General features: G+C 41.0%; 2 protein-coding genes and 2 non-coding genes across 6 annotated transcripts in view; 1 reads left to right on the forward strand and 3 right to left on the reverse strand.

Moving 5' to 3' along the window:
• Window positions 1–14591, forward strand: part of SLC25A30 (solute carrier family 25 member 30) — a 133294-nt gene that overhangs the window by 22700 nt on the left and 96003 nt on the right. The gene's annotated exons all lie outside the window — the stretch shown is intronic.
• Window positions 3002–3135, reverse strand: LOC118969063 (small nucleolar RNA SNORA31). Its single transcript, XR_005056950.2, has one exon. It is a non-coding gene; the product is annotated as a small nucleolar RNA SNORA31 (small nucleolar RNA).
• Window positions 3894–7758, reverse strand: TPT1 (tumor protein, translationally-controlled 1). 2 transcript variants are annotated; one of them, XM_017679606.3, is made up of 6 exons: window positions 7576–7758; window positions 7233–7306; window positions 6514–6704; window positions 6011–6116; window positions 5091–5207; window positions 3894–4100 (listed from the first exon to the last, which is right to left on the reverse strand). In XM_017679606.3, exons 1-6 carry the CDS (start codon window positions 7601–7603, stop codon window positions 4098–4100), a joined length of 519 nt encoding a protein of 172 aa, XP_017535095.1. In that variant the 5' UTR covers window positions 7604–7758; the 3' UTR covers window positions 3894–4097. The 2 variants fall into 2 exon arrangements, with proteins under 2 accessions (XP_017535095.1, XP_017535094.1); XM_017679605.3 differs by having other exon boundaries at window positions 7233–7309; window positions 7576–7734.
• Window positions 4168–4298, reverse strand: LOC118969062 (small nucleolar RNA SNORA31). Its single transcript, XR_005056949.1, has one exon. It is a non-coding gene; the product is annotated as a small nucleolar RNA SNORA31 (small nucleolar RNA).

A 14591-nucleotide genomic window follows, 5' to 3' on the forward strand; every position in this document is an offset into this window, starting at 1 on the left:
GATGTCCCCAAATATACCAACTTTCTCTGCCATCTGCCAAATTTCTACCAGCTGCCTAGGGAATGGTAGGTTATACACTGGATAGAATAACTTTATAACCCTGCACTCTAGATGAGGTCATGGGCAAGTTGCATTTGATAAACTGGGACGTATCTGCTTTCTTTAGACATGAGGAAAATCACCAAATACCTGACTAGATTTCTGGTGTCAAACTGCATCTCAGAACCTCAGGACTGAATGTCCAGTGGCTCTGCAATACTAGACACCATACTCAACTAGTCATCTGTGCACCCTCCCCATCAGAGGACCCCTCGAGTCACCTTTGTCTGAATTTTTCCCACCTGTAAATTGTGACTCACATATGCAAAACCACTGGATATGGTGTCCATGCTCCCTCTCTACCCCAAGCTCAGAGCCCTAGATACATATAAGTGAAGAGAGTGGGCGGGAATGGGGAGGGGGCAAGTCAGTAACTGAGGAAAACATGAACTACTTTGAAAGAGAATCTTCCCCTAAGCTTATAGCTTACATTTTCCTATTCAGTATGGGTCGCTGCTAAAATCACATGAAGGAATCTTAATATGCTCATTTCCAGGCTGTTATATAAGGCCATGTATAATAGCACAAACCCACAACCCACAGGTTTTCAAATAAACTGGTATGTTCCAGCAGTTAAAAACATGCTCCCACACTAGTGAAAACCTGCTTTGGACTGCCAAGTATTTTAATCAGGCTTACCACTGCTGCATTGGCTAAAGGATGAACTTGAGATATTCAGGAGGATAAACTACCAGCACTATTTTGTTCACTTTATCTGCAAACTCTGAATTTAAAGTCTATTAAGATGGCTATCAGAGAAGCTAACTTTAATAGAGTGTAACACCTTTGTCTGTTAGGCACTTACAGTGTTAACTAAAAAGGACTTTCCCTTTGGAATAATTGCATATTAAATGTTACCAAAAGAACTATAGCTAAAGTAGCTCACAATTTTATGCAGTATCAAAATCAAAAGAAAACATTTTCAGTGATTTCTAAGTCTGGTCCACAACCCCGGGGATAACAAAGTTGGAAGCTCACTTCTTTTAATTCTCTGGAAACTCGAGCCAGTTGCCACAAATTTGTGGCTCACCAGCAGGCTATTAGTCCTCCTCTTACCATAGAATTAAGGTTATGTAGTGTAAATCACTGGTCTCCACGATGTGGTCTCTATTAATTCCTTAGTTTGCTTCATTTTACTGAGTAGTCTGTCAGCCAAGGTTGCCAAGCTCCATGTAATGAACATGTACTAGACTGACATTTATGGGCAGTATGCTGCCAGTGGATTTCTCCTCGAGCCCATTTTCATCAGGCTTTCTTCTCTACTACTAAAATCAAGCACTTGTCAAATTTGCATTTAGTCCTCATTTTGCTTAACTAGTTTGCAACAGGACAACCTGAAACCCTTTGTCCACTCAACCTCCAAGCAGCCACTCCCTTGGTTTTCCTACGTGAGTCCCTTCATCACCTTAGCTGGTTGACCATGCTGACCAATCTCTATGTGGGAGGGCTCAGTCTATCCTCTAGGTGATCTCACCCAGTGGTTTGGCTTCAAGTCTTTGAGATTGTCCCAATATCTACCTGTTAAATGCTCTGGCTTAGCCCTCTCTTCTTTCAGGTAAAATACCCCTGCCTACTCACTTGATTCAACAATCAGCATCTCAAATTTAACCTGTTCAAATCCAAACTCTTGATATCTCATCCTCCGTCTTTCCCCATCTCAATGTCAATTCCTTTCTTCCAGATATTCAGCTACAGTGGTTGGCATCACTCAATTTCACTTACCTCATTTAAGACATAAACTCCTGTTTTACCTTAATTTCCAGCCACCTGCACAACAACCCTCAACGAAGTCACTCTCATCTCTCACCAGAAAGTATTTTACATCACTTTTTACCCTACCACCCTTCAGCCAAAATGATCCTTTTAGATCCGATCATGTCATCCTTCCGTGGCTTTCCTGCATGACCTGGATTCTTTTCTGGTGCACTCACTTTTCTCTTGCCACCTTTGGTCCAGCATACTGGCTATCTTGTCCCCAGAACATGGCAAGGTCATTACACTTCAAACTGCATTTGCTGTTCTTTGCCTGGAATGCTCTGCCCCCAATATTCACATAGCCTGTTTGGTTCAAGTTCCCATTCAAGTGTCACATCGTCAAGGCCTTCCTAGACAACAGTTAAGTAAAGACTTTTAAGTGTCCTATGGCTGGCTCAAAGGCCTCTAGGAAAATGGCTATTATCAAACTCAGCATCGACAGTGATGCCCTCTGAAAGCACCCATCACCTGGTATTCTTGCACAAGATATAACCTGAGAGTAAGCAGAAAAAGACAGAGTAATAAGCATTCTTATTCAACTACCTGGACTCTTCACTTCTAGAATGCCACTGCATTCCTATTCCTGTTCCTCCAGGCTTTTCAAAATAGGTGTCTCCTTAGATGTATCTCAAGACCTTCCCTACTATCAGATTATCCTATTTACAGTATTTTGCACTGCCTTAAGATTCTCTCCCTGCTAGTGTTTCAGAGAGATACAGTGGACTCCTAGGTTAGTAACTAGCACTTTTTCTATTAGAAACCTGTATGTTTAGAATTGCCATCAGCTTGACTGGCGAATTTCCAGTATTTGGATTTACTTCTACCAGTCACTAGGGGGCAAAACCAAACAGACAAACATGTCTCAGGTTCTAGTTTTTTAAGTCACATCATGGGTTTTTAAGTCATTGGAGCAAATTCGATTGCCAAGTCACTGGATTCACCCTCAGCATCTTATGACCAGAAAAGGATCACTCACTGGGTTGTATTGAGTTTTGACCCTTAAGCTTCAAAATGTGGAACCAGTCACAGAAAGGAGTAGGGGAACAATCTCCCAACACTTCTCTCATCAACTAAAATTTTAAGTCCTTCTTTGTATTAAAACAGGCTCTTCACTGTTCAGGTCATTTCTGAATTGCAAAAATTGTTTCCCTGTATTCCCCCATTCAATCTGCGCTGCCACAATTCAGACAGACAGAAAGCGCAAGGACACTTTTCTCTTGCATCTGCAGTGAAAACCTCAGCAGCAGACAGAACTGCCCCAGGTCTGTCAAATAGATGCTTTCTAATTCTACTGGGATACCCACAGCTTTTTCAGATACGATATTGACACACAGTTGCTTTTTCCTTTGCCCACCAGCTATCCCATATTCCATGCAGTTCATCTCTTAATGCAGGAGTCAGCAAGCCTTTACTGTAAAAGGCCACGACTGTTTAGGATTTGCAGATCCTAAGGTCTGTCACTCATTTGTTCTTACAGAGTCAAGGCCAGTCGGGACACAAATGTACGAGCATAGCAGTGTTCTGATAAAAACGGGCACAAGTTTAGCTTTCATATAATTTTCCATATGCCATAAGCTATTTTGATCCCCCCCCCATTTGAAAGTGTAAATACCACCTTAAAGTCATACAAAAAACAGGTGGCAGAACCAACAAGTTTGCCATCCCAATTCCAAGGAGTTGACACAAGCGTTCCAGGAGACTTGGCTCTACTTGCTTTATGATACTTTGCTTCCAACTGTATTAGTCTCTCTTCATTCTTTTGGTAATCTCTTCTGGAGTTACCTACTTCCGCCTGGAGGTCAAGAAATGTGTCCGGCATCCACTTCAAATGCTGGCACTGCTCTGGGCATGGTCTCGCCCTTTACTTCAACTCAGAATTAAGAATTTTGATTCTTGGTTCTTATATTCCAGTCCCAGAAGTAGTTTTCACTGTCGAAGTAATTTGAAGACAGTCTAGTAGTGGTTTAGAAACAGGCTCTAGCTTCTCCAGGAACACTATGCATTTATGTATGTATTAAACTAAGAGGCATTCTCTCAAATGAGTTTAAATGCATTTTATTTTTTGACAACCTACATGACATGTTTTTCTTTAAAACAATGCCTCCACTCCAAATAAATCAACGTCAAAGTAAATGAAGAGCTCAAGATGACATCAGTCCCATCTGTCTAAGTCCTGGTGGTGTGTGGATGAAAAGCAGCAGCCAGTTACGACGACAGGTGACAGGTCCAAATAGTCAAATTTGTTACTGTAGAAGCAAGCAACACTGTATTACATCTTTTTCCAATATGAAACACTTTAACATTTTAGGCTATACATGTATTCCCCTATTCAATCTGGGCCGCCACACAGACAGACAGAAAGCGCAGGGATTTTTTTTCTTTGGCATCCTAGTGCAAACCAAAAGAACAACAGCAAATTGTTCACGGTCTATCAGTGGATGCAGAACCATCCTACCAAATCAGAGGTAGCACATTTTTCAGAAAACTAGAAAAGTCTCATTCTTAGGGAAGTCCCATTCACATGCACTATTTTACCAACAAAAACACTAGATATTCTCTGAATAATCCCTTTTATAAAGTAATCTGTACTGTCCTAAAACATTTTTGTCTATTGTTGCCTCTCATCTTGTTTATTTAAATGTAGCCTAAAGACGGTCTTGTTCCTAACTTACATGGAAGCCTGTGGAAACTAGGATACTGAATGCCTTCATTTCTGTACTGCCTCCAGCAATTCCTCGCATAGCAAACAGTCATTTAATTTTACTAATGCAATTTGCCTATCAGGTCAGCAGCCAGCTTAAAACTGTATTTACAATAAGCTAGTAACAAGGCTTTCAATGACCAGTTGACTACTGATCCATATACTGAAGTGAAAAAACTGCGTGTGGCAAAATATGAAAAAGCAGTCTGATTTCAACAGGCCATTTCTATGAGGGAAGATTAACACTGGGTGTTGTCTCTGACCTCCAGTTCAGTATTTAAGCTCTGCTTTATGCTGTCTACAATGAAAGTTTTGTTACGATTCTAAGCCTTTCTAAACCAAAAACATACTTTCCATGTGACAAGACCCTTTATACCCACCCCCCTCCAAAGCAACAGAAATAAGACCAAGACCCTTATTTTAAAGACAGCTATAGAATCCATTCAAATTATCCCAGGGCATGACACAAGGAGAATCACACCGAAGATTATCTCCATTTCACATTACTCATTTTGATCCATTTCCTTATACTTACACATTTTTCCATTTCTAAACCATCCTTAAAGAAAATCATATATGGGGTCACACCATCCTCACGGTAGTCCAGCAGAGCAACCATGCCATCTGGATTCATGTTTTCACCAATAAAGAACTTGGAAATAAGCAACAAATACCCAGAATTAAACCATTATATACAGATGTGTGGTAACAAAATAAAGTACAAAACAATCAAAGGATGATACATAATACCACAGTTTAATCAAGAGACTTTCAGTAGGCTCCGATGCCTAGGAGAAAAACTGCTCACCAGACTTCTATTCACCCAATTAAAGCACTAACAATGACCAAAAGAAGGAGCACAGAGCAATCCAGGAAACACTTAAAGCTTTCTGGAAACTTATTCTCAATTCCCGCATGTAATTCCACACTAAGATTGTTTACATAGTAAAGTACAGGCAACATTAAAGGCATACCAACAAGAGAGCATAGCATATGGAGTAAGTTATCTTCTGACCAAAGGGCATGTAAAAACTGGAAAATTAAAGCCAGGTTGTAATGGGTTTTTTTTAAGTCTTAGAGGTAACGGGAAGTCACTAAGTTTCCCAAGAGGACAAGTTTAGTACAGAAAGCGCGCCAATGACATAAGATACGTTGGAATTGTAAAGGCAGTAACTGGAAGACCATTTAGGAGGCTAACAAGTAATTCCAGAAAGAACAGAGAACTTCTATCCTGGAAGCAAATATGGATGTGATTCTGCATCAGAAGACAAAATCTGAAAACAATCTGAAAGGAGCATGGAAGGCTACTTTCTACAGCCTAGATTGAATCTATCAAGTGCTTAAACTGCTCAGAAGTTTAAAACAGCCACAATTACACCAACGAAGCATCGTTAACTTTATGCTCTTGCAGTCAAAATTAGTCAATCCTTTGATGCAAATACTTAAAGTATTTACCTGGTAGTTTTTGAAATTAGCAAGGATGTGCTTGATTTGTTCTGCAGCCCCTGTCATAAAAGGTTTTACTCTTTCTGGTCTCTGTTCTTCAAGTTTGCCTTTGATTCTAAAACAATATTTTATTAATAGGTTAAAGTACTGAGTTCTGAGCAAAATAAATTTTAATTAAAACTCAAACTAAAGCACACACTGAAAAGGCAACTAGCTGTCACAGAGCAAAATAATATGCATCAAAAAGTTACTAAGTTCAAAGAATGGATGTTTCAAGACTGTTCCTACTTCCAATGTCCATGTTACTTCCAAAGTACTATTCTAAAAACCTAAAATCAGACTACATTCCACTATGGTCACATTACTTACAAAAAAACAACCACCCTTGTGAACTTATCAAAAAAGGTAATGCCTTTCACAAGTATGCCTGTTGCTGAAGAATCTCCAAAGTCAGCCATTCCCTCCATCTTGTGGGATTCCAGACATCAGCTAAGTGTTCCAGTGTCACTTACGATTTCATGTAATCTTTGATGTACTTCTTGTAGGCTTCTTTTGTAAAGCTAGTTTCTTGCAAGTGATGGTTCATGACAATATCGACACCAGTGACTACTGTGCTTTCGGTACCGTCGCCCTCGGGGCCTTCAGCGGAGGCATTTCCACCAATGAGCGCGTCATCAATGTTACCCTCTGTCCTACTGACCATCTATATTAAGAAAAAATTGTTTCGTTTCAAAAGGCATCTTTGACCTTAGCATAAAGGCACCCGAAGAGTCATCTATACCAGCAATTCAGGCAACCATCATCTTCCCACCAAACATTGTTGTTGAGACCCACAATAAAAATCACTGAGAAAATGTTTATGATCCCTTCCATTTCCTGGGAACACCTTAAAGCAAGAACTGTTGACAGGAAGAAAAACGGGGTCACCTAACATTTAAGTCCAAGTTTTGTGCGGTCTTTCGTGTTGACGACCAAATAGGGCCAGGGCAAATGCTAAAAAGCTTGGGGGTCCCACTCCGGAGACAAGCTGTCCCCGACGGCCAGGTACGAGGACTGGCGCCCATTTCCAGGCTGAGCTCCGCCTCCACTTTTCTAGAAAAACCCGGGCCGGAAAAAGCGTCTCCTCCGCCAGGAGGCGGCGAAAAGGATTGCACAACCGCGCGCGGGGGAGCGGCGGAAACCCGAGCTTGCCCGGCCTCGCCTCCCCCGCGCCACGGCCGGGCCAACTCACCTTCCCCTCCACCTCCAGGCACAGCCCGTCCGCGATCTCCCGGATTTTGTAGATGTCGGAGAACATCTCATCATCTGCTAGGGAACACAAGACCACCCGTCACGCTGCGCCCGGAGGCCGGCTACTGAAGCCGCCATTTCCCGCGCTGAACGGACGCACGCGGCCCCCGACCCTGCCCGGACGCTCGAGACTCCGGGGCTTGCCCCGGCACCGACCCCTCTTGGCCCTTGGGAAGGCCGCCGGTATCTTCTCGGCCCACGATAGTGGCGGTGTCCGCCTTCCCCGCCCCCACCCGCATCCGTCTCCTGCGCGTGGCAGTAGGGGTACTGCAGTCACGACTCACGGCTGATGAGGTCCCGGTAGATGATCATGATGGCGGCTGGAGGGAGACGGCGGCGGCGCTAGCTTAGCAAGAGCCCGGAGCTCGGAGCGAGCGCGGTGCAGCCGGAGCGGCGCTGGGGGGGAGGGGGGAGCGGGCGGAAAAGGCCGACTCAGCCGCTCCCCAACCTCATATAGAGGGCACGTCCCCCTACGTCATCGCCCGCAGCGCCACCGGAAGCAACGCAAGCGGTGACGTACGCGCAGAGCCGCGCGGGGGGCGGAGCTACAGGCGGGCCGTGGGGAGGGAGGTGAGCATCCGGGGACTTGGCCCAGGGACCCAAAGCCGCGTTTCGCCGCGCGCGCGGGGGTGGTTGGAGGAGGAAGGGACTATGCGGCGCTAAGACGGTAGAGCTGGGGAAGAGGGCTGGGGGCTGCTCTGGGCTATGCTGGGCTTTGGGTGGGACTTACATGGCCTCCCTTCAAGCTTCCGCCCTTGGCCTCACCTATCGCAAGCTCCCGGCCCTCTGGAACAAAATTGTCAGCTGTTATAGGGGACTTGGCCTTCACGGAGGGTCGGGCCCTTGAGTCCCTGAGAGACTGCGAGGCGGCCCCCGAGGGAGGATGAAGGCTGGAGACCGAGTTTTTGACTACTGTCTGTGACCTCCGAGGGCCTCGGAGAACTTTTTAGCATTTGAGCTGGGGGCTGCCCTCGCTGGAGTTGTCAGAAGCCTTTGTGGAACAGAGCTGAGTCTGGTAGGGCTCGCAGGTCATCCACCCTGGGAACAATCGTGGGGTGGCGCAAGGTCTATGAAAGGGACTTGAGGAAGAAGCAAGGTGTCACGGGAGTTTGCACAGCTTTCCCATCTCAATTTGGTCTCTTACTTGAAAGCTTGCAGATTCCTGAGGCAGACAGCTAAAGAGCTCTTCCCTGTTTCACATGGTCTTGAATTATGTCCCTTGTTTGAAAAAAAAGGTATGTTGTCCCTTAAAACGAAGTTGAAATGATATACCTCGTGCCAAGTGTTATTTGGACTTCAGTTCCAATTACTAGGTACTAAAACAACAATTTCCCTTTTTAGTCACATCTTCTATTTAAGACAAAGATGTAAGCCTGTATGAAACCTATGTGTTTCATACATACTCCACAAATATTTTTGTGCTCCTATGTGTCCCTAGCAGTGCGTTTGCACAGAGATCCCAATTATGAGCAAGTTAAATCCAGTCCTACCCTCACAGAAATTTTCATCCTATAAGTTAGAGTCAGGCAATTACAATGAATTAACAATTTTTCGTAAAATCCAATAATCAAGCAATCTGCAGCATAAGAACAAGCCTTTTGAAGAACTGCACAAAGCAGTGAACTGAGATGATAGAGTCAAAATGGAAAAGAGCCCGGAAATGGGACCCTCCTGGAAAGATGAGGTCTGGGGCACTGGATAACTGGAAGGAATCTTAAAAATGGCAGGAAGGGAATCTGAAAACAGACATTTTCTAATCGCTGGTCTATGAAGGATCTTTCAAACCTCTTTTGATTATTTCTGGGATGTGTGAGTGGATCAGATTATCCCAGGCATAAGACAGTTTCCTCAGCTATAACATTTTCAAATTATTCAGAAATATTTCCATATAGTACCTTCAAACATTACTTCCTCCTCTCCTCTCTAGTTTTATATTCAATTAGAAATACTTTCTCAAGTTTTATAAAAAGAGCCACAATGAAAAAAGTACCGAAGTTAGAGTTAAAGACTCTAGGTTGTCTTAAAAACAAAAACAGGCCCAACATAGTGCCACTGAGGCTAGGTCAGTCACCAAACTGGGGCTTAATACCTAACCTAATTACAGCTACAACCTCTTCTAGAAAAGTAGTCAAGAGTTTTTTGGTAAGCACCATCAATAAAATAATCTGTCACATGAGCTTTCTCCATCTTCCCCAAAAGAAGGTGAAGTAATCTGCGTTATAAGATCCCTAAAAGAAAGTGACCTGGCCTGAAACAATCTTTTTCTTTTGCTAATAACTCCCCCCATGACCCTCCTGTCTGTAAAAACTTCAATTTTGTACACATCTTCAGAGCATCACTCTCCTTGCTAGAGGGAATGCTCCCAGATTCATGAATAACTTAATATTTTGTTTTTTAATTGCTGAGATCTTGGTTTTATCTGTTACTAGTCCTGTGACATTGGGAAAATCAGCCTCCCCAAGCTGAAGTATAAAATGGAATTTTTGTGAGTTAAAAAAGTTTCAGGAAATTAAGATAATGAAAAAATACCTATCATCATTAATAGGTTATCAATAAATATTGGTTGAATTGGATGCTTAATTCTTCCCAAACTTTATTGCTTTTCAAAATATTCCTGAAACTATTCAATTAACCCTCTATGATATTTGGTAGTATTTGGGGGATTTAGTTGATAGATGTTGGACTAAAGATAAATTTCTAATTAATCACAACACTAATTGTGGATAACTGAAAGAATTCTACAGTATCATGGGATTTCTATCTCAGGTTCATATTTAATAGCTCATGACAATTCAGTGACTAAACACCCTAAAAAATAAAATCTTAGGAAAATCTGATTTTAGTTTCAGGATACTTTGTAAACTCCATCCTGTAGTCTAGAAAATCTGTGCTGTACCCTGAAAATACCTACTTAGAACACCAGTAATACAAACAGGGGAAAATTAGTTATCAATTGCAAGCAACTGACAAAAGTGGAAGGATTTGGCTGTTAAGCAGATTAGCTTTCTCTGTGACATTATTTGAATTTTTTTATAACATTTTATTCCTTACAACAATTTAAGCAGTGATTTCTAACAAAATCTAAGATTGTCCTAAATTTTACAGTTGAATGTGACTTGGTATCTCTTTGGGAGAATTTCAGAGACAGTATCTTTTGGCCTCTTCACACAGGCCCTCACATGAGGAAAGCACCTCAGGAGGGCTCACCAATTTACCAGTTAGGGATTGACTACAATGGCTTAAACACATAAGGGTTTATTCTCTCCTGTAAAAGAAATTCAGGGGTATGCAGTCCAGACTAATATGGTGGCTTTGTGGACATTAGGGCCCCAGAATCTTGCCGCCTTCTCCTCCACCCATATGGTGGTCTACAGTAGATGCTGGAACTCTGATATGACATCTATCTTGCAGACAACAAGAGGCGAAGTACAAAAGTGGTGCATTCCAGCTGTGTGTTTCCCTTTTAAGGAGCTGTTCTAGAAGGCCCACTGAATAATCATATGGATGCATCTAGTTGCAAGGAAGGCAGCAAACTATAGTTTAGCTCATAGACACTGGCTAATTGTCACCCTAAATAAAATCAGGGTTTTCTTATTAAGGAAGAAGGTAAACAGCTAGTAGTCCCTACTGTATCCACAATGCAAAGGGTCTCTTCTCAGCTTAGAGGTGTTCACTTTTCTCACTAGGAGTCCATTTCAGGGAAATTTATATTTACATAACTCATGAATGATTGATTTGAAAGCCACTGTTAATATAGGATAAGAAATTCTTACTGGTTAGATGTAATGTAGAGAGTAGTCGAGTTAGAGAAACTGACTTGATTAATAAGGAATTAGGCCAGGGGCATTGGAATGTGATTATGACAGAGGTGTTTGGAATGAAACAGGCTGGCCTCTTACTGGTATGTGTTCAGAACCCCTTCGTTTTAAGATATGTTAATGAGCTCTTATTGCTCCTCTTACCTAGACTCTTCATACTCCACTAAAAAATCATTACTTTAGTGTTTCCTTTAGAGAAGAGCTGTCCAGAAGACCTTTTTTAGATTATGGAAATGTTCTATATCTACTTTGTCCAATACTGTAGCCTCTAGGACACAAGTGGCTACTGAGCATTTGAACTGTGGCTAGTGTGACTGTGGAATTGAATATTTACTTCTATTTATTTTAATTAATTTAAATTAAAATATCCATGGCTGGTAGCTTTATGGGACAGCAGAACTCTATAAATGTAAGCTCCATGAGGTGGGAGACTTCATTTTCTTAACGGCTGTACTCCAGCAACTAGAACAGGGCCTACCTAACTCAGTAACTGTTGATGAATGAATGTATGAAATGAAGCTTCCTTCCTTTCTCTTAATTAGATTTAGTCTAATCCCATCTCTATTATTAACTGGACTTAGGGTATATATCATGTTAAAGATTCAAAGATTCACTGGTTGTAAAATTTAAAACAAAAATCTTTACAACACTTTTCTTCACCATTAACCCCAATCACAAGTTCCACAGTATTTACTACTAATAATTTGTCACAAAACTTCTAAAAAATGTTTATATGTAAGCAAACAGCTGTATATTCTTTCCCTAAAAGGGATAATGATAGTATCTGTACTACTCTGAACCTTGCTTTGTTCTCATAATGAAATTTAATTTTCTTCAAGCTCTTTATTTCAAAATTCTCAATTCCCTTTGATATTCTAAAGTTGTGTTGGGTTCCTATTGTAAGCTGATTTTCATGACTGATCTGGAGCACGTGGGCAGACAGGAGGCACCAGGGAAGGAAGATAACAGTGTTTTGTTTCAAGCTTGCCTGAAGATATCTATGAAGATCTCTTGGTTGGGACTACTTTTAATAATTTTTAGACTGGATTAGGCTTTCAAATCAATCATTCATGAGTTAGGCAAATATAAATTTCCCTGAAACAGACCCCTAGTGAGAAAAATAAACACCTCTAAGCTGAGAAGAGACCCTTTGCATTGTGGATACAGTAGGGACTACTAGCTGTCTACATTCTTCCTTAATAATTGAGAAACAATTTAGTGAATATTAACCAAGTTTATCTAAAACAAAATAGAAAAGAAAATAGAATCACATGCGATAAAACACGTACTATTGTTTCATAAAAGTTTGTTTTAGCTTTGTATATGTATATATGTGCTGGGTCCCAGTGTAAGATAAGTGGATCTAGTTCAAACAGTATCAACACCTCAATTTCAGTGGGTGATTTTTTTTTCATGTGTCCCAAGATTTGGTAAATACTTATTTTTTACACTGTAGCCCTTTTGGACAAGTTTTTGTCACAAAGTACCTATTCTGAAGTTAGTGTTCTGTGAAATTATTTATGCTCAACAGATTGCCAAGGCCTAGCTGAAAATGCCAGGCTCCTCAGCAAAATCTAGGCCTTGCAAGAATACAGGTTCACTTTCTCTAAAGCGAAACCAAGCAACATAACTAATATAACTTCCGTAGTGTCTTTTATGAATGTCAAATCATCATTAGAATCTAAGATATTTTTAGGTATTTGAATTTTTCTTTTAACTTTGAAATATAGGTGTGGGTAAAATTGTAACATTTCCAGAGTATCTCACCTGGCTTTAGTGCATTTGCATATCCTCAGGGGTGGGATGTGTCTGACCCGGAGAGTCTAAGGGGAGGGGCTCGTTTGCTTGCTGGCTTGCTTCCTCTGGAGCAGGGGAGTGAGAAGGCCCTGGATTGCAGTTTGTAAGCAACAAGTGGGTTTTAAACTTGATTTCTCCCTCTGACTGATTTCAGTTTTTAAAGGCATTTTGCCCCGGGATTTCCTTTCTCCAGACTTTTTTCTGATTGTAAAAATAATAATACTCATCAAAGAGAGTTTATATACCATAAAAGAAACCACAGATAGCTGGTGCTGACGTGTTAACATACACTCTCAGTATGCTGAGGTTGTTAGTAGGGGCTGGAGGATCCTACTGATACTAAGGCAGCTTCTCCATCAGATGACTTTTAAGTATAGACAGCGTTTTGTTTCAAGCTTTCCTGAAGATATCTATGAAGATCTCTTGGTTGGGACTACTTTTAATAATTTTTAGACTGGATTTTTTAAAATATCTAGTAAAAGAGTATTAGGCTAGTCAGTTGGCTGGGTAGGTCCAGCTTTCCAGTCCTCAATCTCACTATCACAAAGTTGTTCAAGTATTTTTCATTTCTTATGAATATTTCCACATATCATTAATTATTCATCTAAAATGCCATTTAATATTATTATAAATAGTCCCACTGATGAATATAATTTATTTTTAAATTATAAATCCAGAAAATTAGAAAATACAGAGACATACAAAAATTTTTAAATTAATATTTAGGTACTAACAACCATAATGAATAACTGCTAAAATTTTTTGTATTTGTTTCAATTTTTTTTTAATGAAAAAATATTACAGATAATATTGAGGTCTACTTTATCCTCCTGCATCTCCATCGAGAGGCCCATCCACCCTCCCCACCAACACCCACTCAGGTAACTACATCACCCAGACCCACATTCTAGTAAGAAAGGGATTAACAGATATCGGAGTGCCTACCCTTCCCTTTAGGGGCATGACCCAGCAGTTGCATGTCACATCTTTTATTGCCAGGACCTAATCACAGAGCCTTTAGCCCCAAGGATGGCTAGAAAAGAGGTTCTTCAGTCTGAGTGGAAATTGGATAGGGAGTTGGAAGAATGAGCAGTCTCAACGACAGCAATATTGCACTTCTATGTTCTGGGGCACATGGGAGGAGAAAGAGCACAGAATTGAGTCAGAAGAAAATGTAATAGCCATGAATAAGTGGCTGACCGTTTCTCCATCTTGCTTCACAGAATTATCATTGGATATGTAAGTGCTTTTACACCAAGAATGAATGAACAGATGAATAAATAAATATTAGAGTTATTTCCACACTTATTTTTATCTCGCTTCCAGCTTATTAACTTGCTGGCCAGCGTACTCCTTTTCTACAGGACCTCTCCTTCCCTGGTGCCTCCTACCTGTCTGCCCACCATGCTCCAGATCAGTCATGAAAATCAGCTTAAATGGAAACCCAACACAACTTTAGAATATCAAAGGAAATTGAGAATTTTCAAATAAAGAGCTTGAAGAAAATTAAATTTCATTATGAGAACAAAGCAAGGTTCAGAGTAGTACAGATACTATCATTATCCCTTTTAGGGAAAGAATATACAGCTGTTTGATTACATATGAAAATTTTTCAGAAGTTTTGTGACAAATTATTAATAGTAAATACTGTGGAACTTGTGATTGGGGTTAATGGTGAAGAAAAG

The sequence above is a fragment of the Manis javanica genome, chromosome 9, assembly GCF_040802235.1.
Source record: "Manis javanica isolate MJ-LG chromosome 9, MJ_LKY, whole genome shotgun sequence".
NCBI classification, from domain to species: Eukaryota; Metazoa; Chordata; class Mammalia; order Pholidota; family Manidae; genus Manis; species Manis javanica.

Excerpts from the sequence above, each read along its gene's own strand:
- TPT1 (XM_017679605.3), bottom strand. The coding sequence starts at position 7,603 with ATGATCATCTACCGGGACCTCATCAGCC. Across the intron at positions 6,705-7,232 it reads GCCTGGAGGTGGAGGGGAAG|ATGGTCAGTAGGACAGAGGG; the intron begins GTGAGTTGGCCC and ends TTCTTAATATAG. Across the intron at positions 5,208-6,010 it reads CTAATTTCAAAAACTACCAG|TTCTTTATTGGTGAAAACAT; the intron begins GTAAATACTTTA and ends CTTATTTCCAAG.